The sequence below is a fragment of the Eschrichtius robustus genome, chromosome 20 (genome assembly GCF_028021215.1).
Source record: "Eschrichtius robustus isolate mEscRob2 chromosome 20, mEscRob2.pri, whole genome shotgun sequence".
In the NCBI taxonomy this organism is placed as follows: Eukaryota; Metazoa; Chordata; class Mammalia; order Artiodactyla; family Eschrichtiidae; genus Eschrichtius; species Eschrichtius robustus.
In genome coordinates this window covers 64485554-64512597 of record NC_090843.1, presented here as the reverse complement: position 1 = coordinate 64512597, position 27044 = coordinate 64485554, and the positions used below count along the sequence as shown (strand labels likewise).

At 41.4% G+C, this 27044-nt stretch overlaps 1 protein-coding gene across 4 annotated transcripts in view; it reads right to left on the bottom strand.

Annotated features, from left to right (window-relative positions):
• The window catches only part of NCOR1 (nuclear receptor corepressor 1), a 144787-nt gene that overhangs the window by 22034 nt on the left and 95709 nt on the right, over positions 1 to 27044 (bottom strand). For 3 of the 4 annotated variants that reach the window (XM_068531636.1, XM_068531639.1, XM_068531637.1), the window contains 13 exons: positions 25840 to 26386; positions 22726 to 22855; positions 20334 to 20529; positions 14710 to 14870; positions 10163 to 10283; positions 9969 to 10070; positions 9518 to 9618; positions 6838 to 7006; positions 5704 to 5844; positions 4314 to 4397; positions 3563 to 3819; positions 2926 to 3286; positions 1004 to 1231 (listed from right to left, as the gene is read on the bottom strand). In XM_068531636.1, the coding sequence (XP_068387737.1) occupies positions 1004 to 1231; positions 2926 to 3286; positions 3563 to 3819; positions 4314 to 4397; positions 5704 to 5844; positions 6838 to 7006; positions 9518 to 9618; positions 9969 to 10070; positions 10163 to 10283; positions 14710 to 14870; positions 20334 to 20529; positions 22726 to 22855; positions 25840 to 26386 (2598 nt within the window). The remainder of the gene's footprint in view (positions 1 to 1003; positions 1232 to 2925; positions 3287 to 3562; positions 3820 to 4313; positions 4398 to 5703; positions 5845 to 6837; positions 7007 to 9517; positions 9619 to 9968; positions 10071 to 10162; positions 10284 to 14709; positions 14871 to 20333; positions 20530 to 22725; positions 22856 to 25839; positions 26387 to 27044) is intronic. The other variant, XM_068531638.1, reaches the window with a different exon arrangement.

Sequence of the window (27044 nt, the reverse complement as noted above, 5' to 3'; positions counted from 1 at the left end):
TTCCTCTAAAACTGCCAGCTGAATGTGTCAGCTGACTGTGTGAGTGGGAACTTCTGCCTCGGTTCTGGAGACAGGCCCTGAAGAACTCGGCATGGGCTCCTCTGAAAGTGAACGTCCTCAAGCGACAACGTGATGGTACTGACGTCACGACAGCCCAGCGGAGACTCTGCACCAACCTGCTGATGGGACTCCGTTCCCTGTGCAGAGCCCACTGCCCGGCGCCCCCAGCGTCACTGTGCCCAGTGCAGGCTGCTCTCTAGAAAACCTACACGCTTCTACACTGACCAAAACCATGTTTACTCACAGTCAGTGGTGTCTGTTCAAAAGTTCCTTCCAGCTGTACTTGCTACTGTAATTGTGTAACTTAATGAAAAAATCTGTAAATCTATGAGAGAAGAACGAAAAAAGTGGTTTCTCCAGAAACTAAGCTGACTGCTTTGGAAAGACTCAACATAGAAGCTGAATTAGGTATGGACTAGATAATTTTAAAAGACTGGGGAAAAAATCTAGAAGGATTCTGTATTTAGATTGCTTTGAAGTGTCTTTAAATTCTAACTTCACTTAAAAAACCAAACCTGGAGGTGTATCATTTATACAAGAAAGACAGTGGTGAGGTTTAATCAGTGGCCCCTGACCTGAGATCAGAACACTGGTGAATGCATGTCTCTGTTGTAAATTGAAACATATAACGTATGCATGTGTCATTTAAAAACAGTTCTTCACATTAACCCACTTTTCCAGTCAGCTTAACCAAATGCCATCAGACAAGACAGCTTTCCACATACCTAGTATTTTTAGTTCTTTAAGGGGTGCTGGTAATATTTTGTGTCTTGATCTGAGAGCTGGTTACATGGGGTGTACAGTCTGTGAAAATTCACTGAACTATATACACTAATGACACATGCAACTGTCTGCGGACTGTACTTTAATAAACAGAAAGTCTAGAAAGGCACACAGGTATGTTATTTCTTTGCTTTCAGTTATTACTACACACGGTGCTTACCAGGATCCAGAGCCCGGTGAAACGGCATGGCTGGGTCCAGATGTGTGGGCAGGTGGCTCCGGTAAACCTCCCCTGGGGCACCGCCCCTGTGATGCGGCTCAAAAGGGCTGTGGCTCACTGCAGGGTCTACCCCAGGCACTGGAGACTTCGCTGTGATGCTTTCCCTCTGGGTAGGGGTCAGTGTCGATTTCCTTTCATGATTGGTAGGCTTGCTAGAAGAAATCGTAACTGCAAGAAAAAAAAAAAGGGGCCGACACCACAAATTCTTAAGCAAACTCGTTAATATTTATTTCTCAACCACTCAAATACAGACCATATTCGTACAGTATTTTGACCTTCTCTTCCCACTAAACACATAACAGTAATCTCGCAGAATATGCAAATGTGACGAACTGGCAGGCACCTCTGTGATTTGGAGACTGCCCCCTTTTGGATCACAGCCCAGTTTACCACCTAATGTTAAGACTGAAAATGACGTTCGACACTCCTCTTTAAACCCCACTACACCCCGTTTTGTTGTCTCCGCGACCTGATATTCTAATTTCTCTTGATCCTGCATGTACCAAACCTCAGCTTACTCTCCGCCTGCGTTACCAGCCCCCTGCTAGGCTACACTGTGTTTCCTCGCTCTGTACGTCCACAAAGACTTTCTTACCAGCATCGGTCTCCTCCCTGCCCCAGCTGCTTCCTCTCTACATGACGGTATCCAGAGAGGCTTGATCGTCCCATCAGTGCTACCAGCCATCACCCTCTATCGTTTTAATGATTGTGGTAAAACACACGGAACATAAAATTTACAATTTTAGCCATTACAAAGGGTACACTTCAGTGACAGTAATACACACACAATGTTGTGCAACCGTCAGCACCACCTAATCCTTCAGATTTTGATAATATCAACTTTGCTATGATCACACAAACCTGCCTGTCAAAACCAAGAAATCAAGCTGGTTTAGTACATCCCCTCACACCCCAACTTGCTCTAACTTGCAGAGCCTTTCCCTCTGCAGGGCACTTCTCCTCTTTCGTAACTAGAGCCAACAAGGTTTGGGTTCACTCCGTGCCCCCGAACAGGCACTTTCCTCTCCTCCTCCCTCCGTGCCGCCCCTCCCACCGCCCACATCCTTCACGCCCACAGCCTCGCAGAGTCCAGGCCGGGACCCTGCACAGAAGCCCAGCGATAAATGAGTACTGCAGTACAATCAAAAATGCTAGGTGGAAGCATTTTTAAGGGCCTTGGATTGCTTCAGGGACCACCTGGTAAAAACCATGCCTCTCAGCTCACTGATCCTACCTGCCAGCAGCATAAACCCCAAGGAGGTGTGGGGTCGTGGCGCTAACAGCAGTACCAACTGTAACAACAGTGCACAGTAACTGAGTCCTTCCTACACAAGAGGCACTATTCTTTCAAAGCCCTTTAAACCTATCACCTCATTTTATCTTCAGAACAATCCAATGAGGTAATAAGCCTTAGTATTACACCACCAATTCACAGATGAGGAAACTAAGGCACAGAAAACCTGAGGAACGGGTCCAAGTTAGTACAGCAAGGAGAACCCTGATTCAACCCGAAGCAGCCTGGCTCCACAGCTTAAATGTCCAACCACCACGCCAGACGGCGCCCAGGAGCCAGCAGTCCAGACTGACTTCCAGAAAACCTCACGGGTTAGCTGAAAATCTACTCTAAGCATTACTTACTCGAGCATTTCTGGACTCCATCATACTCTGCATTTAGTTAAAACATTAGGCATTTTACCTACAATTATGCCTATTTTAATCTGGCAGCCAGCCTTCCAGAGCCCTAGCATCAAGCACAACCGACAGCGCTTTCGACCACCTAGAGCCAACACTGGGATGTGTGCTGCTGGCGGAGGTGGACAGCACAACACAAACGATCAGACAAGGACACGAGAGGAACACACCATCGGGAGCTCTGCTCATCATGGGCGAGCCTCTGGATGCAGTGCTGGCGTAACTCCCCGGCGTCCGCCGTGCGCTGGCGTCCTCGTAAATCCCCGGGCTCAGCTGTGCTTTGGGAGCTTCGTGAAGCGTTGACCTGAGAACCGAGGGGCCAGAGCTTACCACCGACGTGTGCCGGGAACGCACAGGCTCGCCTGCTTTCACGTCCTCGTATTTTCCCCGTTCGACCGCTTTTATGCTCTCTGGCCTAATTTCCAGTGGAGGCAGCCCACGGGGCAGTCTGCTAGGCCCCGCGACCAAGGACTTGACGTTGTGCTTGATGGCGGATTGGCCTGAGCTGCTGTCAGACTTGACGGGTGTGCCCTACAGGAAAAGAGACAGGCGTCACAGGCAGCCACAGCTCAGCCGCTTCTCCACCGCAGGCCACGTCGGGCTCGCGGCAACGACGGCTGCTGTCTGTGTGGGTCTCCATCACAGGCCCACTGAGCTTGAGCGGCACACTCTCCCAACACCAGAACAGCTAAGGGTAAAGCACACACAAACCTTCATGTTTCCTTCCAAGAGACCTGACGCTTACAATGCTTATAAGAACTACTGATAATCATTAAGTCGCACTGCAGTCTGAAGCGGAATGGCTACCTGGGAGATGGAGCCCTCGACCATGGGCCTCGTGCTCTGCACCACTTCTGGGGCTTTCTGGCTTTCCTGAGTTAAAACATCTTGCCGTGGGATCTCATGGATGGAGCGCCCCATCTCTTTGATGGTGGTGATGCCATCGTAAGGTTTTCCTTTGGTAATGGCACCTTCAAACGCTCGTATGGGCGGACTCTCCCTTTTAATCTGTTTGGGGTACTTAAGGCCATCTTCAAAACTTTCAGTTGTCGCTCTTGGTGTGCCTTCAAAAAAGGATTCAAGAAACATGCTTATTAAATTAATGCCACTGAATTATACACTTAAAAACTGTTAAAATGGTAAATTTTGTTGCACAGAATTTACCGCAATATAAAAAAATGAATGCCTTGCCATCTTGCAGTTTCTAATCAATTTTCGGTTTACAAAAGATACTTAAATAAATACTCATCGGCCATTCTATTTTTTGGGGGGGGGCGGTGTTGTTCAAGATTTAATACATCACTCATCACAATCACAGAATTGTTCTTACATAATGAAGGTGTCTCTATATTCAAAGATTAGGCAACTATCATCTTCCAACAGACTATGTAACTCAGAGAAGAAGAGTTATAATAAGGATTTAAATATCTAATATTTCAAAAGGGAAGATATCTTGAAAAACAGATATCTTTTTCAGATATCACACACTGCACATTAATTTCAAACTACTTTGCCAGTGAGGCAGTAATGAATAAAAGCAAATGAGCAAAATGTTTACCCTGCATTATGGAACCAGACAGCACAGTCCTTTCTTTGAGGTCAGAGTGAGGGCTCCCCCTGGGTAATGCTCGGCAGATCAGCCCTTTCAAAACAAGGAGGCAATTTGGAGTTAGACACAACACGGATGTCAGTTCACGCGCACTGTTCTTAGAGGGTGTACTGTTGATAAAAGCTCCATGGAGAAAGGGGTACCATTTTAGATTTGCAAACTATTCAGAAGAATATCATGGAAAGAATAACAAAAGTTGGAAGTACCCAACATGACACCGCCCGTTTCTTTTTAAACATTTTCCCAAATAGAAAATGGCCACAGAAGACATCTATTATAGGTCAAAAAGTAAAGAACAACACTTTCAAAGCTAAATCTAAACACCCAGTACTTTTTGATCAAGGTGAGAGAAAATATAGAGGGATTGGAAATCATTGTTTAGCTCTGAAATATACCTGTGAGAAGGGGAAAACATGAAAGATGGATACCTCAAAAAAAGGTAAAATATATTAAACAAAACATGCAAATCAAAATGAAAGAGATGTAAATAACCTCCTAAGAAGTTTCATGTTATATTGCCAACAAATCTGAATCAAGGAAAGAAAAGAAAAGTGAGATTTTTTTTTTTTTTTTTTTTTTTTTACTACAGAGAAAATCCAGCTCTTAGAAAATTTCACAGGCCTTCAAGATTGAGGAGTCCTTACCCTGTTTTTAGTATTTTATCTAGATTAAAATAAAATAATTGAGGCAGGTTAAGATTTAAGGAAAGTGAGCCATTAACAAAACAAAACCACAGCTATCATTTGATGAATGCACGTCACATGCTCAGCACAAGACTGCACACCTGCCTCTAATCCTCACACAATGGTAGGTACAATCCCTTAATTTACAGAGCAAGAAACAGACACAGAGAAATTCACCAGGTAAGAGTGAAGTTAGGATCCAAATACATGTCTTTGCTCTGTCCATTATACCACTCTATCTGCCTCACAATAAAAACAAAGTTCTCATGATGAATTTCACATTTTTAAACTCACTTAACTCAAACAGGAATAATCTACAAATTATATGAGCATTCTAACAGTTACCTATGGTATGACCAATTATGTTTAATTTTTACTTCCCTCCACTGTCACGTAACCACTTGATTTATATGTAGATACGAACATAAGTTTAAACATTTATTAATATAAATTTCATGTTAATATATTAACTGTATATTTCATATTACGTGCATTAGTAATATATTAATATATTTATATGAGTTTCATTTATATATTGATATAAATACAAATTTCAGGTTGAAACGACAGAGACTGAATACAACCTAACTCAACAATGGAAATTTACTATACGAAATTCAATGTATCTGAACAGCGTTCTGGAAACAACACCTCACCCTCCAGCGGTGCTGACACAGGAGACTCCCTCATGGACAACCCTTGCTTTAGAGCTCCTTCCACTGATTCATAGCTTCTTTTGAGACTGATTTCATGAGCTGTTCTTGGACTCCTCGTCCCTTCTCGGGCATTCTTAATATCTGCAGGACATAGACACAAGAATTGCTCGGACAGAGCCCAAGGCCTGTTGTATGGTAAATAAGTTATCTTAAATTTCATAATCTCACACACAAAAAAATATAAAAACTGGTCTTAATCTACTATATACATCTGTGCAGATGCCATTTATAAAAATGTTTTCATTCACTCAAATATATTTATTGAGTGTCAGGCATAAACTAGGCTTGCAGATACGGTTAACAAATTTAAGTCCCTTCCCTCGTGAAACTTAGCAGTAGTGGCGGATACAGATAAATTACCAGGTGGTTACACACGGTAAGCGGTACTATGGACAGTGGGCTATATGAGAATGCTGGAAGGGGATCCTGACATCTGAAAGCTCAGATCAGGGTCACTGAACACAGCACTGCGGTTCACGAAAGTCACTGTTGACCGAGCCAGTGTGGACACAGTGGGCAAAGGGGAGATTCACACCCTAGGTGGGATAGCGTGAGATTTCATCTCACTACTCAGAACAGCATGCAATTTAAAACTGAAACTTAAGGATACACCTAAAGATAAATGCTTACATACAGACAGACATTAAAATAGTTATATTTAAGCAGCATTTAAATTCAATACTCTTTCTAGGATTATCAGACTATTATCTACTCCTTAATTTTTAACACATAAAACAGGTACCCCTTTAAAATAAAAGTGATTCTATTAAAGTTAAACAAAGATTCTTTTCCTAGGCTAAATCAAATGACCACAGCTGGCGATGTTAGCTACCACTCAGGGCACACTTACTATGGGCTCTGCACTGTTAATCACTTTTCACTGACTGTTTCAGTTAATTTTTCACAAAAGTTTCACGAGAAGTACTAGTATTAACCCTTTTTTACATTACAGAGAGGAAACTTGGGCTCAGGGAAGGAAAACTAACTTTTCCAAAGCAAGCGTGTAGGGAACCAGACCCATGTCCTTAGTCACACATTACAACACTGGCTTCAGTGTGGAGATGCAATACTTACTATCGTAAGATAAGATGTGTCCACTTTTGCCTTCATAAATAACATGGCCTTTGGATGCAGCTTCCTCTCGGCCTTTCTCAGGACTGCTCTCTTCAATGGACAGTCTAGAAATGGGTCCCTTTACCAAAGCCTCAGTTGGTATGCCAGCCTGGGACAGAGCCGGGGTCCCCTGTCATCAATTCAAACACAGGCACCACAAGCGTCACTCGAGTTTACAGGAAACACAGACGCTCAGAAAATGTAACCTGCCACACCGAGAGTCAGAGCAAGCCATGTCCTCAAATAAGAAAGGCCAGCACATGACGGGAAATCAGACACACGTTTTATAAACGTAAAGAAACACTGTACACCTTGGTCCTTGAACCCTGCCATACAAAACTTCTTAAAATGCCAACAGGTATATGAGTTGATGAAGCTTTCTTCCCCACCTCAAAGTCAAACCTCTACGAAGGTACTTAACTCTCAGAAACAAAATGTGTCTTAAGGCCTAAAATCACGCAAATGTAATAAACCTTTTACAAAATCTCTAAGAAAAATAAGTCAACAAATTAAGTTTTAAATTAAAGTACCACGACCTTCTCTCATATTGTGATAAGAGGGAAAAAGAGCTTTCAGTTACTAAACTGCCTGCTGGGTTAGACCTCTGGCCATCAATAAGAGGGGACAGAAAACTCAGATGCCCCCGTGCTGTGATGTGACTCAGCTTAGGTTATGTCATCCGCGTTTTCACCATCACTAGTCCTCTTCTGGGTTGCCTATGGCCACGGTTCTTGTTACCCTTCCTTCAAGGGAAGCATTCATGGAACCTAATGTGTAGAACACTTTGCAAAGTGAGCTGCCTGGGTTGCATGGGAGAGGGGAGCCAGCCCCAGCCCACACACACTCCGAAACTCAGTGTTCCCATAACTCCACTGACGCCACTCTGAACCCATGTGTCCCTGCAGGACAGTGACGGGGTCCACGCGGCTGCTCGTGCAGCCGAGAGGTGAGCTCGGTGGTGAACACCCAGAAACCCTCACACGCTCTTTGGAAGCGCTCATGTCACGCGGACAGACAGATTTGAAAATCGACAGGCAAAGCCCAGCCTCACCTGATCCAGTTCACTCTGTATCCAGTTTGGATACTGGAGCGAAAATGAAGAAGGAAAAATAAGATGCATAGGCCATTTATTTTTCTTCTATTTATATTAAAGTGTTTGCTTATTCTGAAAACTAACATCAGGGGACTGGATAACTTTGGTCAAATGTGAAAGGAGAGATCTGAGGAGTTAGTGTGTAACTTTCCAGATCACTACACACCACATGCTCTATAACCATGTTTCAGAAAGAAAGCACTGGACTCTTGTTAAAATGGAGATTCTGGGACTTCCGTGGCGGCGCAGTGGTTAAGAATCCGCCTGCCAAGGCAGGGGACACGGGTTCGAGCGCTGGTCCGGGAAGATCCCACATGCCGCAGAGCAACTAAGCCCGCGAGCCACAACTACTGAAGCCCACGTGCCACAACTACTGAAGCCCACGTGCCACAACGACTGAAGCCTGCGCACCTAGAGCCCGTGCTCCGCAACAAGGGAAGCCACCGCAGTGAGAAGCCTGTGCACCGCAACGAAGAGCAGCCCACGCACCGCAACCAGAGAAAGCCCGTGCGCAGCAACGAAGACCCAACGCAGCCAAAAATAAATAAATAAATAAATTTATTTTTTTTAAAAAAATGGAGATTCTGATTCCATAGGTGTGGAGCAGGGACTGACACCTCTGCGTTATTCTAACGAGTTCCCAGGTGCTGCTGCTGCCCTGGGGCACACTACCACTCGGTCAGCAGCGTCCTAGCGCTGGCTCTCGAATGGGCGCTCGGCAGAACCCCTGGAGGGCTGGAGAACACAGACTGCTGGGACCCGGCCCCCGTGGGTGAGACTGCAGGAAATCTAGGGCAGGGATTGAGCATTTATACAACTTCCCAGGTGACACTGCTGCTGCTGCTCTGCGGAACAAACTTTAACAACCACTGTCCTAGGGAACAGAAACACCAGTCAAGGAAGAGGAACAGATCAGAAAGCTTGTGACAGGCACACGCACAAAAGCACAGGATTCTGTTTACAGTGAATTCCCAAAATAGAATTTTCCTTTTCCAGATCTACATTAATAAAGAGGCTAAGGACTGTTTTACATTTCAAACTAAAATTAACATCTAACTGAGGAAAAGAAAGACCTTTTATTAATCAAAATTGGCACCTGAGCCTAAAATTAGAAGAAGATACTTGACTTCTGGTGCTTTTGTCAACACCATCCATATTTCCTGAGACTACAGACCTTCCTTTTCAGAAGGGGCAAAGCAAGCAAACAATTTATAATGATTTTCCTCTCAATTTCTATTTAAGCTGAACACACGGTAAAAGCTTTGCCAGGAAGACAGTGAGAGTTACATCAATTAGAACTTGTTTCTTCTGGCAAGTTGCAAATAATCGACCTTTTCAAATGAACCACAGTACAGATGATATGGCCTGTGGTCGAAATGATCACATTACTGTCTCTCTGCAGACGGTTTATAGATCTGAGGTTTATCATCACTGAGACCCTGTTCCATAACCCAGAACAACGAACAACATAGTCACAAAACTACTGCTAGAACAGCCAACACGCTCGAGACATCACTTCTGGTTTCCTCATGAATGAGCACAACTAACCTGGGTGATAGAGCCCCGGAGGGATGGGATGCTCTCCACAGAAAGTTTGCTGGAGGGAGTTCCCCGAGTTATACTTCCTTCTTGAATGGCTCCTGTGGTACCTGAATAAAAACAAAATCATTAGCGAATCACACCCCTGCACCTGCCAAAAAAAAAAAAAACCAAGCAAACAAAATCAGCCCCTACTTCAAAGAGCGGAAACAGCAGCACAAAAAGAATAGTTTTTGTTTTATTGAAATGTACTTTTAAAATAATTTTCCAATTATGAAAAAGGACTGTAGAAATATGAAATTTCAGTTTTTAAATCATTTTTATACAGAAAGAAAACTTACATTTAGAATTTAAAGGCTCTAATTTAAGAGCCCATCATCATTAAAACACATTAATGACTTCCTTTAACATATTTATTGGGGACCAGAGTTTAGTATTTCTGCCAAACAGCATATTTTACCTCTGACCACTCCTTCATGTTGGGCTCTGACCAATAAACCCTCAGGTTGTGAGTTCTGGCTTCGGGGAGAAAACTCTTCTTGCTTGATGTAGGGCACAGTAGCTACGGACCAAAGCAAGAGAAAGTGAGCTCAAGTGCTGAATCCCTGACTGTGACGCTACAAAGGCAGAGACGGCCACGTCCTCCTCACTGACCTGGCTTGGCGGCCTCCTGCTGCCGCGGCAGTCCCAGGGAGATGGAGCCCGCCGAGGGCTTCGCTGCCTCGGGAGCATAGGAGGCCTGATTAGGAGAAGGCAAGTAAGTGCCGGGTGTTCCCTAAAAATAATGTTAAAGGACTAGAATAACACTGTCTTTTCACAAGGTCAACTATATATTTAAGGTACACGTTTCTGTTTATAAAACTTACCACTCACCCCCCCCACCAAAATTAAGAATAGGTATTTGTAAAGCAAGAAAATCCCTGACACAGGATTGGTTTAATTTTAAAAGTTTTTAAAGGGAGCAAGATATGTCTTCCAAAATTACCATAAATTTTATGAAGATAATATGCATTACTAACAAATTACATAAATAAAAGCACTTAACCATACACGCAAAATGTAAGCTACTATTATTAACAACATTATCCCTCGTAAAAATGCTATGGGAGAGAAGCACCAATGAAAATGGTGGAGTAAGGACTTCCAAAAAACCCTCCTCCATAAAGGCAACCAGAAAACTAGCAAAAATTTTAAGAATCAGCCTTTTAAGAACTCTTTTCCAACCCTTTAACCAAAGGCTTGTAGAAATCTGGGAGCATTTATTCAAGAAAATTGGCAGAACCCAGGTAAGAACCATGAGCTCTGTGACACTTGGACTTGCTCTGCTGCCCGTCCCACGCCCCCCACCCCCCCCACCCCGCCAGCTGTGTCTCAGCCTTGAGAACCCACAGCCCTCAATCATGGTGAAAACCAGCAGTCCAGCAGACAGCACAAGGGAAAGAATGGGGTTATCATTCCCAGGTAACTGTCATTATCAGACTGGTCTGACGGTTCTCTGAGAGACCCACTTGCAAAGCTGTCTTTTCTGGCCTGACTGTGGTGGGGAAGAAAGTTCAGCCTTGTCAAAAACAATCAGAGTCAATGGATTAACCTCTCCACTGGCTGAGGCAGGAGAGAACAGCTAGGGCGAAAAAACAGGCTAACCAAAAACCTTAAGAGGAAAAGCTAAGGAAAGAGATATTCATTAAGGGATTTGAAAAGCTCCAACATCTTCCTAGGAACCTAGAAGGCCAAGTGCACGTGCAAGGCTGTGTACCTGCCAGGGAAGACATAAGAAGGCCATGCGTTCTCACCGCTGGCTGACCTCAAGGTTCTGAGAAAGCAGGAAGTGAAGACTAAGGCAGAATTGTCCGCTGCCTGGCTGAACGTTGAGGGCGTATCCCAACATACACACACAGAGCCCCTCAGTAAAGACTGGGAAACTTACTCTTTCTGGGCAATGAACTCTCTGTCCAATCACTAGCTGACCGCTAATTAAGCAAACAGAGACTTCAGTGGCCACACATGACACAAGAATACAGACTTTACTGAATTAGTTCAAATAAACAACAACAAAAGTATACAGCAGCAGCAGCAGCAACAAATCCTAGGGAGAAAGGAGAATCTGATTTCCAGAGTTCCACATTATGTTATGTGTTTCAACCAAAAAATTACAAGACATGCAAAGAAACAAGAACGTATGATCCATACACAGGAGGGTAAAAAAAAAAAAAAAAAAAAAGCAGTGAATAAAAACTGTCCCTGGGCTTTAGACTTGTTAGGAAAAGACTTTAAGTCAGCTATTATAAATAAGTTCAATGAACTATATAGGGAACCATGCATAAAGAATTAAAGGAAAGTATGAAAATGATGTCTCATCATATAGAGAATATCAACAAAGAGAAAGAAATCATAAAACAGAACCACATAGAAATTCTGAAGTTGAAAAGTATAAGAATTGGAGAAAAAGAAAAACTCTCAGCAAACTAAGAATATACAGAAACATCATCAATCTGATGAAGGGCACCTATGAAAAGTCTATAGTTAACATACCTACGAGTGAAATATTGAATGCCTCCCTCCTAAGATGGGCAACAAGCAAAGTATAATCTCTTCACCACTTCTATTAAACATTGTTCTAAAAGTTCTACCCTAACCAGTTTAATAAAACAAGGAAAAGGAAAGGCATAAAGATTGGAAAGGAAGAAGTAAAACCGTCTTTATTTGTAGACGACACGCATACAGAGAAAGTCCTAAGAAATCTACCCCCGCAAAAAGAACCAAAAATAAAACCAAAAAACCCTATCAGAAACAGTAAGTAAATGTAACAGGAGATAAGGTCAAGATATAAAAATCAACTTTTTTCATACACCAGAAAGAACCAGAAAAGGAAAATTTTTAAAATATCGCTTATAAAAACATAAAATACATTATAAATAATCAAATTAACCGATAGTAAAGCTAACAAAACATGTACAAAATCTCTACAGTGAAAATTACAAAATACTGCTGAGAGAAATCAAAGACCTAAATAAATGGAAAGACAAACATGTGCATGGATTAGAAGACTCAATTTTCTTAAGAATTAATCTACAGATTTAATGCAATACCAACCAAAATCCCAGCAGAATTTTTTGTAGGAACTGACAAACTGATTATGTAACTTATATGGAAATACAAGAGACACAGAAGAGCTAAAACAATCCTGAGAAATAAGAGCACTGCAGGACTTATACGACATGATCTTAAGACTTACTATAAAAACCACAGTAACCAAGACTGGTGCTGATGAAAGGACGGGCAAGTAGGTCAATGGGACAGAACAGAGTCCAGAAACAGACCCAAACATGCAAATGGGAGAGAGAAAAGACTTTTCAACCAACGTCACGGGAATGCAGATCCACATGGATGGATGAGGCCCATCCTCGCCTCACACTGTACACAGAAATCAGTTTCACATGGACCGAAATATAAAAGCCAAAACTATAAAGCTTTCAGAAGAAAACCTGGGAGAAAATCTCCACAAGCTTGAAACAGGCAATGATTTTATAGAGAAGAAGAACTAGTCATAAGAGGGAAAAAAATGTATATGGACTTCCATCAAAATTTAAAACTTCTACGCATCGAAACACACAAGCCACAAATAGAGGAAAAAAAAAGTATGTGTGTGTGTGTGTGTATATATGTATGTATATGTATGTATGTGTGTGTATATATATATATATATAAAAAACAGAATTTTCACCTGTGATGTATAAAGAACTTCTGCAACCTAATAACTAAAAGGTCCAATAAAAACAAATAATAAGACAGTCACTTCACAATCAGATGTACAAATGGCCAATAAGTGTATGAAAAGTGCTCAACATCATTTGTTATCAGGGAAATGCAGAATAAAACCAGAGTGGAACACTACATACCTACTAGTATGACTAAAATAAAAAAGAATGACAACAGCAAGTGGAACTCAGACTGTGCTGGTGGCAGTGGCACTGTAGAGCCACTCCGCAAAACCATGAAGTAAAACATACATCTACCCAGACATTCTGCTCTCAGGGCCTATACAAGAGAAATGAAACCACACGTCTACAAAGAGCTCAGTATAAGAGTGTTCATATCAGCTTTATTTACAGCAGCCAAAAAGCAGAAAACAGCTCAGGTTTCCATCATCAAGAAAATGGATAAACAAATTGGTATGTTCATCCAATGGAGTATTATTTAGCAATAAAAAGGAAGAAACTACTGATTACACAAAAACCTGGACGGGGACTTCCCTGGTGGCGCAGTGGTTAAGAATCCGCCTGCCAATGCAGGGGATACGGGTTGGAGCCCTGGTCTGGGAAGATCCCACACGCGGCAGAGCAACTAAGCCTGTGCTCTAGAGCCTGTGAGCCACAACTACTGAGCCCACGTGCCACAACAACTGAAGCCGCGCGCCTAGAGCCTGTGCTCCACAACAAGAGAAGCCACCGCAATGAGAAGCCCGTGCACCACAACGAAGAGTAGCCCCCGCTCGCCGCAGCAGAGAAAGCCCGCGCGCAACAAAGACCCAATGCAGCCAAAAAAAAAAAAAAAAAAAAAAAAAAATCTAGACGAATCCCTGAAATCATTAATGCTAAGTTAAAGAAGACAGACAAAGAAGGGCACACGCTGTAAGACTCCATTTATATCGAGTTCTGGAAAAGGCAGAACTAACCTACAACAACAGAGAGCGCTTGAGGCAGTGGAGGAAGAGAGCCTAGGAGGGGCAGAAATGGCCTCCAGCCCAATGGGGGCGCGGTCACTGGTGGTGAACGTCAGTCAACCTGACTGAGGCTTTACAATCAGACCACGTCAAGAGAGAGAGAGAGGCCAAGGTCAGAATAAACTAGGGCTTACCAATCATCTACAATTTAATATTAGAACCTTTAAAATAGTTATCCTCTAGTACTTGAACCTATTCCATCTCCTTTCATGCTACACTACACTTCAGGGCACACGCACCTTTCCCAAGCTAAACCAGACGGGTGCCACCGTCACTCAACCTGGGCACATGACTCGAATAAACTTCCTGTGTGTGGTATGGAATAGAAAGTGACTGCTGCATTTTCAGGTCACTGTCTCTTCATAAATAGACACATTTTTATTTATTAGGACTCTGACAAATTAATATGGGAAGGAGGGACAATTTTTACCAAAGCAAAAAACAACAGGCCATCTACTGGGAAGAGAAGCCCTTTTACCTGTGAGATGGAGCCTCCCAGTATAAAAGACGGTTTTTCTGAAGCCACTGTGGTTTTGGATGATGGGATGAGAGGAGGAGGTGGCCTCGTGGGTCGAGTTGTTGGAAGCCGAACCCCTTCAGGGAGGTTAGTTATCACTTGATGCGGAGCAGGCTGGAGGACTTTCAAAAGGGAGAAAACGTTATTTAAAATAGTCAATTTCCTAGTTTGCGACATTCCACCTATCTCAATTGTTTCTTCAATCACATTTAAACTATTAAGTGCAAGATGTAGTTGAGGATGAACATTTCTATTTTAAATTTCTTTCACTTAAATTAAACCTGTATCCATACTCAGGTCACAAATGGTATTTGTGAGGTTGAAATACTCAACTCCCTGGCAAACCAGAGCTTTCAAGGCTGACGTCCATTTCAAACTATTTCTGCTCAGCATATGCAAGTGGCAAACAATTTTTTCTCTCTCTCCATCACTCTGTGGACCTCACAATGGAGGTCAGAAAAAGGGTGTTTGTTAGGAACAGCTGATATTACAACTCTGGAGAATATACAGATTGACTGACAACCAGTTATACATCCTCTTTGCATCCTGCATAATTTGGAAACATTTGCTGATTCTGACTCTCAAAGACACTTGAATTTTTTTTAGGGGGGTGGATCTCAAGATTTTTTACAAAGTACATGTACTCTTAAAAGAAGGCAGTCAACATCACAGTACACATGTATGAACACAAACCTCCCAGTGGCCCAGTGCATCTCAACTGAATACAACTGAAGATGGAATGCAGAGAAATTCTGAAACAGCGAGGGCGCATCCTGGGAGTAAACCACCCAGGTCATCACGTGTAGGTCGATGGCCAGCAGCCACGGCACAGAGGAGCGGTATTTACCTGGTGGGACACTACAGCGCGCTGCACTCACATCGGGCTGTGGCGCGGCTTTACTGACTTCTCTCGGAGAGAGCCTACACGGTGGTGCTGACCTTGCTGCGGTACTGTGCACCTGTGCTTCCTGTTCTAGAGCACGTGTGACCTCAGCATAAGGCATATAGGCGACTGATTTTCCTATGAAAGTTAAAGCTATCAAAATAAGGGAAGAACCCTATATTAAAATAGTAAGTGTGAAAGGACCAAGCCCACACCATCCAGGGGCAGATCCAACTATACACTACTATCAACATCTAAAATTCCCGGGGGGGAATCCACCCACAGAGAGGTTTAAAAAAACCCTATAAATCTAAATCTTCTGTGTAAGCATCATTACTGTGACCTAATAAAATCCTCAAAAATTCAATTACAATTTTTTCTTTCAAATCACAAAGAACTTCTCTTTCCTCTCATTAGGAGAATCAAGTATTTTCACATGCAATAAAGACCACAGCAGGCAAACATCAGATTATCCAGCCATTCTGTGAATTCAAGTATGGCCTGAATTAGAGGCCAGAACTCTGAGGACTTCAGCTCTTATAATTAGCCTGTTGAAGCCCACTGCTTAATATTCAGAGAAATAAATGTAATCAAGAAATGGAAGAAGGATTTCAAAAGATACAGATCAAAATAATTTTTTAAAGGCTACACAAGCTTATAAAACTATGAATTTTACTGTAGTAATGCTGATGAAAATTATTCCACATAAAGTAAAAACACACATATATATAATTATATATATAATACACAATATTTTCTTTATTTTTAAGTGAATCGACATAGTGTAATTTTGGAAAATAAGAAAAGCACAAAGAAGAAAGTAAAAACTCATCTGTAATCCAAACCACTTTAAATTGTGGCATTTTAATGTCTGCCGGAACAAATTCCCATTCATTTTTTATTCTTTTGCTTACCTAGTCTTACCCATTTATTCTTCCAGATAAATCTAAATTTAAAATCATTTTGAATACTTCCTCCCCAAACAAAATGTCACTGGAATTTTCAGTGGACGTGCATTAAATTTATCTCCTGTATTTATAGGAGACTTGACATTTTATAATGAGCTGTCTAATTGAGGAACCTAGATGTTTTCATATAGGTCATTTTTCATAATTTCATAAAAAGTATTCATAGGTATTTTATATTTTGTTGTGAGGAAAACCATCTGTTTAGTATACATGGGAATATATATATATATATTTATATATACTGATTACTGCAGATATATAAGAAAGAAAGTCGTAGATTTCTGTATATCAATTCTTTCTGAGAAACTTAATGAACTTTCCTCTTAGCTCTAATAACTTTCTCAGTTAATTCTCTTAGGCTTCCTAGGTGAATAATCTTACCCTGTGAATCATAACTTGTCTTCTCCCTTCAGCAGCTAAACCTCTTGTTTGGTTCCTTTCTTTCTTCCTGCACTGCAGTGAAGTAACACTGGGCATCCTCACAGGCCCTTTCTAAAGAGAAGGTCTCCAGCATTTCACTTTTAAGTGGATGGTTTGTGACTGGTTTCAGATAGAGACTCATCAGCACAATTAAAACGTTCTTTAGTTAACTAAGATATTTTTTAAAACCAGAAACAACAACGGTAATGTCAGCTAATAGGAATCTGTACTATGGGCAGAGCACTGTGTATTACAGAAGTATCTCGTTTAGCCCTCATGACTAATGAGATCATTAACACCATTTGACAGAGGAGGAAACTGAGGCTCAGAAGAATCACACCTAACTGCCCAACCAAGGCTGGAGATTTTTCGAAAGCAGTGCAACTCCTGGCCCTGAGCTCTAAACCATCCTGAGTGCAATGGTGTCTCCCTGAGCAGTGGGTGTAGAAATTTCAGATGCCTCTGGGGTAACCATCAAGATGATGTTACCCGTTCCTTCTCTGAAGGATTAATATAATGAATTAGATTATTAAGTGTCCTAATACTGTGCAGATTTATGAAATAAACCAACTTTAAAAGAATATCACTTCTCCCTTTCTAGAGAATTTAACATGAGAGTGCATTGCAATATATATTACATATATTCAGTGTCTGATTGTTTTATAATCATGTGGAAGAACACACTTTGTCATAACAGTGCTAAAGAAAAAGGTGAAAATTTAGATGGTTTTAAATATAGCTATTTAAATCATCATGTACTCAGCTGAAAAAATTAAGAAACAACAACAACAAAATAAACTAGATTCAGTTGCACAGAGGCACTGACTCTTATTTTGACTGGATAGATTTTAAAACCTGCATTAGAATTTCACTTCTAACTCTCTCTCTACATGTGTAAAGTCTGAGTTCTTTCCCTGCAGAAAAAAGGTTTCCAACTAAAGCAGGAGTCAATGTGTGTAAACGTTACTGGAAAATGAAAACAATCTTTCTCTGAGGTTTTTTCAAGCTCTTCTACAAGTGGAAAGGCTTAAGCCACCTGTCTCATTGATATTAAGAGAAGGTGAACACAATCAAACAGGTGGACAACAGGTGCTGCCTGTTGCCTTCTAAATGAGCCCATGAAGGGAAAAGCCAAAACTGTGGTCCTACCTCAGGTGGACAATACCAGTTTGGTAATGGTTTATACGTAAATCCTCTTCTCACTATACTTACCATCTTATAAACTATTCATTTATATCAAACAGTCTACATACAAGCAAGTTAACTGCAAATATAGAAATGTTATTTGGGAGATTATCCTTTAAGCGAAACATAGGATAGCTATAAATTCAGGAGAGACTTCAGGCACTTGTTAAATAAATTACTGGATGAACATACTAGCTAGATTAGCTAAAACAAAAGTTAACCTTGGGATAAAATGTAATCAACCATCCCAGTTTGTAGAGAGTCACCCTGAACCAAACTGGTGTCTTATTAACAAACACCTTGGTGTCATATTGATCAAATATATAATGACAGTTTGGTTTTAAGACCACTGCATCACTATTAAAAGTAAGGGTACCATTCAGATCTAAACCACATGAATTAACGTGACTGATCACGGAGAAATGCAAGTCACAGTTTGGAGTCTCACAATTTACGGCTCTAGCCTAGTTCAGTCTCCCCAGCTACCAAATACAACCCATCTCGTAAAGGAGGTCAAGAAAAGAAACTGAGGTCCTAAAGTAACTATACAGTACAGACATATTAGAATGACCCAGATATTGTCACCTGAATAATGTTAAGCTTTAGCATGAGTTCAGCAAATACCTTTGAATGTTATTTTTTCTACATTTTAATTCTGCCTTAAATTTATTCTAAATCAATTATGTAAGGAATAGATCAAAAGACTTTTGAATTATTCTATAATTTATCATTCTCATAATGACAGATTTTCTCATAACTGAAGACAAGCACTTCTGCTAAATCCATTTTTATCCTACTTCATTTAATCATTCCTTTAACACGTAATTACTGAGTATACATTATGTCAATTACTGAGTTAGGAATTAAGGATTCCCTAGAGGCAATATACTAAAAGCCCAAAGGTTAACAATGTTTTTTTTTTACCTCCATTCAAGAAATATTCATTTAGCACCTATTATACACACAGCCCTGGTGGGTATTAATCACTCTGGTTCACATTTTTAATAGCATAAGATTTATATTTAAAACACTAACAATCTGACACGTGAAACTCTAACATAAGAGGTTCAGTGTGTCGTGTAACTAATAAGTCATTACTGGTGTGACAGGGGCGGGGAGCCGGCAGGGTCAGTTAAGCAGCACAGTTCCTCTTTTACATTAAATAGCCCTTGAAATGCATGGTGTTCTACAGCTAATAGCTCTTATCTATGTCAGGTACTACAGTCTTCTGAATCATTACAAAAACTGAAATCATCATCAGAGAAGACTTTAATAGTCTTATACACTAAGCATAGCATACTGGATAGTCCGTAAGTCATTATCAACCAGAATACATGTGCCATTTTCTTACCATGCCAGAAGAAGTTATGAAAATTTAGAAGTCGCTCCCTTTTTTCTTTTTTTAAAAGAAACTAAGTGTATCATGTACCAATTAAAAAGAGCACGCACAACTCAAATCTGTCACTTGAAATAACAGTGACGTACAACGCTAACAGTACCTTCGTGGTATCTGTCACACTATGCATACACGAATATACTACTATTACTTATTATATTGTACATAAAATGATGCTGAGCCATGTCTTATCAAGCAATACTGAATACGCTCATTCTTTCTTACAGGTTGTAATCCTGGCAAGGCAGAGATATAGCTAGATTAGACAGACAGATATATTATTTGCACTGTACAGATGAGAAAACCAAAGCTGAGAAAGTCAAGTGGCTTGCCCATGGCCAGAGCGAGGGGTAAGTCAAGGTCTGACTGGCTATATGCTACACAAAGCTGTCCCCTGTCGTATCCGAGATTTAGAATGTTACTCTGATTTGCTTGGAGGACAGGACAATTCTCACTCTGAAAACTCCGATGAATGTAGCGTAAAGCATGGCTTTTATGCAGTCATCCAGCATTAAGGTGAATATCAGAAAATTCACATTAACAACAAGACTACTGAAAATGTTACTGTCATTCCTCTGTGGTCAGTGATACTGGCCTTCTTTAGCTTAACTGAGGTCAACGTAAAGGTTTTACCTGTGAGGGACAAGCGCCATAAATCAAGTTCCTAAGCGCTCAGGACACTGCAGCTTTGCTTCCCACCAGGAAAGCCCCCTGTGGCGCCAGCGCCGCCTACCTTCCCACTCTCTGCTCGGGCTCTTGGGGGCGCCGCGCGGGCTCGCAGAGCTCCTGCGCTCCAGGTCCATCTGCTCCTGCCTCTGCCGCTGCTCCTCCAGAAGCGCCGACTCGTGCATGGCTTTGATGTGTCGCTGGTAGAGGGCGAAGCCGCTCACTGGAGTTCCAATCGGTATGTTACACGGGGTGCAGGAAACCTACAGGAAGAAGAAAATCTAAATATGCCAATGACCAACAAAATAGTGATTACCATCCGTGGCAAGTAATGCTTCTTTCTGTAATATGACTGCTTGAAGTGATTTTACCGTTTTTTAATCAAATCTTCAAGCATAATGCTTAAAATGCTAAACAATTACTTTCAGATCTGAACACAAACTAAATCCCAAAGTTGTGGTAAGAGAAATCAAAACAGAAATCACAATATTTCCATTTGCTTTTAACTCACGACGTTGAGTCCCTAGTGGCTCAGGCTTGGGTCCCACCCTCCTCTCTGCCCTCTCACAGGTGCTCACACCCACTTCTATGGATTTAAATGTCACCTGTATGTTAATGGCTCATAAACTTCTATTTCTAATACATTTTCCTCCAAGTTCCACACTCACAGACTGCCTACCTAACAACTCCACTTGGATATCTCAAAGCACCTCAAAACTTACATTCAAAACAGAACTTTTCATTTGCTAAACTCAATGCTTCTCCTACAGTGATCTCCGTCATACGAAACAGAACCACAGCAGCTTAGGCCAGAAACCTGGCAGCCACCCTGGACTCCATCTCCTCTCTTCCCACAACCAATTCATTAACATACCAACATACCAGTTCTCTTCAGGACGGAAATGAAACGTCACCTCTTCAGACAGGCTGTCCCTAACCATCCAAAACATACTGCAAACCCCCTCCCTCTCTTTCACAGGACACAGCACTCGCCACAATTTGCAATTAGATGCTTGTTTTCTCTGCTTCTTTTCTGTCTCTCCCACTTCATGAAGGAACCCAAGCTGCTTTGTCCAACACTAAATAAACATCCCCTAACTCAGTCCATCACTTCATGAACACTAGAGTCCTGGGAATAGCAGAGATCTGACTCTTTTAGAACCTATTATCTAAAGACTTCCAGAGTTTTCTCCGCTGCCATAAGTAGGGTTTTTCACTGCACCCATAATACACACATAATTTTCTTGCCTTTGTGCTTCGGCTTATATGTAAACATGGCTTTCTTCCTTTTGCTATAAAGCGAAATGAACTGTTTTGGTCCAACCAAAACATTATTTCCTACATGGAGTCTTCTTTTGAGTGTCTCTTTAAGAAGGAAGCTCTCCTTCCTCTGAATCACCCATAGTATATTTTTCAACCTAAGAGAGCATCACATTTTAATTCTTTTAAATTTTTATTATGATTTTTTTCTATGTCTTATTATCAAGACCAATCGCTAAATTTTCTGAAGTCAGAGATCATGATATTCCACACAGCATTAAAAATGTTATCTTGAACCAGGCAGACAATCAATAAATGTCCATTTGGGTAAATCAATGAATGAGCAAATGCTTAATGATTTTTTTGGTGAGCCTATTTATCATAAGCACACACTTAACTTTCACATATTGTCATGTGAGACGAAATAAATTTTTATCCTCTGAAATAAAGCAAGAGCTAGAACATAACTAAGTAAAAGATCAATACCCAAGACTGGAATTCAGGATCAAAAGGGAGTCAAACTCGTAGAGATTAATAAGGTAAAATGTAAATAAAATTAGATTTGGAACTCTATACTAAAGTTAACCATAACCTCTATAATTTATTCTAAATATTCAAAACCCAGTTATATACTTATTCTACTATGGTCTTATAGCAAAACAAAACAAACACAGAACTTACTAACATTTATGGCTAGAGCACTATATTTCTCTTTTTTCCTTAATTGGAAATGACCATTTCAATCAATTATCACGATGAATCCATTTGAAAAAGCAATGTATCCAACAGATGAATGGATAAATAAAATGTAGTCTATACATACAGTGTTAAAATGGAAGAAGAATCGGATATGTGCTACAACATGGATTAATCTTGAGGACATTACGCTGAGTGAAATAAACCAGCCACAAAAAATCAAATATTTACTGTATGAGTCCACTTATGTAAGTAGCCAAATTCATAAAACGGAAAGTAGAAAGGTGGTTACCAGGGGCTGGGGGAAGGGGGGGAAGGAGAGTGATGGTTAAATGGATATACTTAACCCTACTGAACACTTAAAAAGAGCTAAGACAGTAAATTTTATGTTATGTGATTTTTTACCACAATTTTTTTAAAAAACCAAGCACTGATTAAAGAAGAGAAGAAATGTCTCTAAAGGTCTTTGTTTTCAACACCTCTTACTCACATTGAAAACTTACCATTGGCGGGATGACAGCAGCTCGATGCTGAAGCTGTGGCAGGTCCAGTGGATTTGGTTTTATTGGGGACGAGACCAGTATAGATCCAGTGGGGTTTAACAATGAAGGTTTTGAATCCACAGGAAACATTCTGCAAATGCAATTTAAAAAGATAAACTAATATATTCTTATTTAAAACTTTAAACATACAATCGCCATAATTCCTTCTAAGTTAACATGTACACACACACGCACACACACACATCACATTAACCTTGCATATTTGAACAGTCAGGAAAAAAATCTACAGCGCTAATTTTCTAGGTAAAGAAGCCTAACGTTGCTTTATAGGTTGAAATTTATCTGAATTTAATCATCTGCATCTAACCAACAGAACAGTCTGAACAAGGGCCATTATAAAAAGTTAGGTCCTAATTTATCATTAACATAGGTTACAAACTACGTTACCTGTAACAGAGTGTTTTTCTAGGATCACAGAGTATTGTTTTAAAACATTTGAATAAACCACCATCATTTTAAAACCAAGAATTTCACCCAAAATCCCAGACTTCTGGTTTCTCATGAAAAATGGGAAGAAATGGCACTGCAGAGGCAGCACTCCCATGCAACAGCGGGCTGAACTTGCAGGGCTGCCCTCCCCACCCAGCCCGTGCTCCCCAGTCACAGCTCTGCCGTCTCACACTCCACCAGCTTCACTCATTTTCAGGACATACACTTGAGTTTAGGACACCCAACGTATGAACTGGGGAAATTATATCAATACCTTACAGGCTCCATCATATTTCCCAGTGTTGTCAGTTACTGGGGAAAGATGAACATTTTAAAAGGTATAAATTGGTAAGAAAATTAGAATGTGTAAAAGAAAACAATTTACATATTACACAAAGAATAAAGATAATATTAAAGATATAGAAGACAACTGAAAGTGTTATTTTAATAGTTTGGAAGTGAAGTAAACTTCAGAGTATCATCCAGAGACCACTATATATTTATAAGGAATTTCAAAATTTCACAACTACTGTCATGGTCATCTCTTAGGACGCTCCTCTCCTGTAAGATTACTGCCATCATAATTTTTCCTTCATTTATAAATTTATAAATAAGTTACTGATAAAAAAAAAAAAAAGGTTACTGAAACCAGCAGTGCGAAACACAGGTAACTCTTATTTTAGTTGAGATATTTCAATAAAGCAGGCTTAAAAAGGGACCACACAGCTTGAATACATTGATGTTTACTCTAAAGCCTGGGACAATTAAAATCTAGATTACTGTGACATGAGAAGAAAAGAGGGCTAGAATCTTCAATTTTCTGAAAACCAACGGTTAAGTAGGAGCCTTATATTATTTCAATTCTTGTTGATTAAAATTCTAGTATCTACCATATAAAAATCTCTTTGGAGAATCCATCACTGTTATGTTCAATATTATTCTAGTACCAAGTCCCATTCTAGAATATGTAAGATGCACAATATACTGGTTATGGACTGAAAGCACAGTGACACCAGGACACACTATGGAAGCTGAGCTCTGAGCAGAATCTGGCTGTCTCCTGCGAGCCTCTTTCTTATTAAAAAGGGGAGGGCTTCCCTGGTGGCGCAGTGGTTGGGAGTCTGCCTGCCAGTGCAGGGGACGCGGGTTCGAGCCCTGGTCTGGGAGGATCCCACATGCCGCGGAGCAACTGGGCCCGTGAGCCACAACTGCTGAGCCTGCGCGTCTGGAGCCTGTGTTCCGCCAACAGGAGAGGCCGCGATGGTGAGAGGCCCCCACACCGCGATGAAGAGTGGCCCCCGCTCGCCGCAGCTGGAGAGAGCCCTCGCGCAGAGGTGAGGACCCAGCACAGCCAAAAATAGATAGATAAATAAATTTATAAAAAAGGTTCGGTCATAAACTTGCTTCAGGAAATTAAAAAAAAAAAAAAGGGGAAAAAAAGAAAAACAAAAACAAAAACCAGAGCTGAATTGGGTTTCTGGTTAAATTACGTTTTAGTCTAATTCACTTCTAGAATTTGCACCAATCCAACATTCTACTGTGATTCTAGGTGATTCCATTGCTTTCAAGGAAAAGGAAACACCCAGGAAATTAAATATATTAAAGAAGTTGGCATCTACTCCTGCAAAATATGTATTTTTTACAGTAATTTTTATAAAAACCATTAAGATTATATTTGCATATTATTAATTTGACTAAAAGTACTTATAAGGTAATTTGTATTGTACCTGATATTTTGAATTGCAAATATGAATAACCTACAGTTTTAACTGATACAAAAAAGTGATCGTTATATAATGACCACTAAGTTGAATCTTGATTACGCTTTCTAACACACTTTCACTCCAGTTCCCATCTTCGCCCTCAGCATCTCTCACATGTCACGTGCAGGCCCCGCAGGCCCGGCTTGAGGCTGCTCGGTCTGGGGGCAAAGCTGGAGCCGGCGCCCCCCACCTCCACTTTCACCACCACATCACACGGCTCTGCCACAGAAGCGGCTCAGGCCACAGCTCTGTGAGCTGACAGCCCCTTCTCTGCTATCATATGGCACGCATGTAACAAGTGATGTAGAAAGAAATTAAAATCTTTCTCATTCAAGAATAATGATCACACAATTCTTTTTGGTTACTTAATCAGGTGAACAGCATCAGAACCCAACACTAAAAGCAGACAGAGGGACTTGCCTGGTGGCGCAGTGGTTAAGAATCCACCTGCCAATGCAGGGGACACGAGTTCGAGCCTTGGCCCAGGAAGACCCCACATGCTGCGGAGCAACTAAGCTCGTGCGCCACAACTACTGAGCCTGAGCTCTAGAGCCCGCGAGTCACAACTACTGAAGCCTGTGCACCGCATCAAGAGAAGCCACCACAATGAGAAACCCGCGCACCACGACCAAGAGTAGCCCCCGCTTGCCGCAACTAGAGAAAGCCCGCGCGCAGCAACGAAGACCCAACGCAGCCATAAATGAATAAATAAAGAATTTAAAAAATAAATAAATAAAAGCAGACAGACTCTCTCACTTGCCAGTATTTCTACAGGAGTAACCTCAGCAGCCAGCACCACCCTGGGGTTCAGTCTGCAACCAACAGAGTAAAGAGCAGGAGGAGGTCAAGGAGGGAGCCTCACCGCTGCCTCTCGGGTTCCCCGTCCACATCCTCGTCGGCACTGCATGTGGCGCTGGAGTCGTGGTCAGAGGGGAGCTCGGGCCTCGGGGCGCTCATCTGCTGGGCCACCCCTAGGTCGTCGTCTCCAGGCTCCGGCTTCTCGCTGCTTCTCTCCAGGTCTCTGTCTTTGGGGTCCCCTTCGACTCTGGAGGGACTGCTTTCTGGCATTTCAACATCCACAGCGTCAGCCTTGGCGGCCGAGGGGAGGTCCAGGGCGGAAATGCCTTCAGCCCTGCGCTCCTCGTGCTCCACATCCATCGGCTCTCCTGTGTCCACTGCCATGCTGTCGTTCGCCTGGGTCTCCACACTGTCATCCTCGGCTGCTTTTGTGCTCGCAACTGCCGGCGAGGGAGAGGCCCTGGGCACGGCGTCGGGTGTGGCCTCCAGCTCGGCCGCAGGCTCCGTGGTCCCTCGAGGAGGCGCGTTTTCAGTGCTGTCTTCGCCGGGCTTGACAGCTTCAACTGGTGAAGGAGAAGGAGCACTTTCTGTATCAGAACTATTTTCAGCACCTTAAAGATAATGATACAGCATAAAAATCTGATAATGAACACGTGTCAGGTGGTGACAGAAGCCATGCTTGAAAGTACTTGTTTAGGATGAATTATCCTCCTTTGATGACCTCACTGAAGTATTACAGCCATTGAGAAAACTAAAGTTTTTTCATAAGTAGAGTATGAAAGGGAAACATCAAATTGTCTTGGCCTTCAGAAATTGAAAGCGTAAAAGCTTTTAATGTCTAAAAATAATCCATATGAAATTTGAAAAACAAAGAAAGATAGAAAAACAAAACTAAACAAAAAACATTCCCATAAATGGTAACGTTCTGGTTTATTTCTACCAGCCTGTTTCTGTGCTTTTCTTTTTACCCAGGAGAGCTAACACTAGAACAGCACCATCCAATCAATAGTCACATAATGCACATTACATCTGTAATTTTAATTTTTCTGGTGGCCATGTTAAAAAAGCAAAAAGAGAGACAGATAAAATTAACTTCAACAATATATCTTATTTAACCCAGTATGTGCAAAATATTATCATTTTAAATGTAACCTAGTAATAAGATGTTTTACCTTTTTTGGTACTAAGTCTTCAAAATCTGATTGTATTTCACATTTCCAGCACATCTCAATTTGGACTACAGTCGTCCCCTGGTGTCTGCAGGGGACT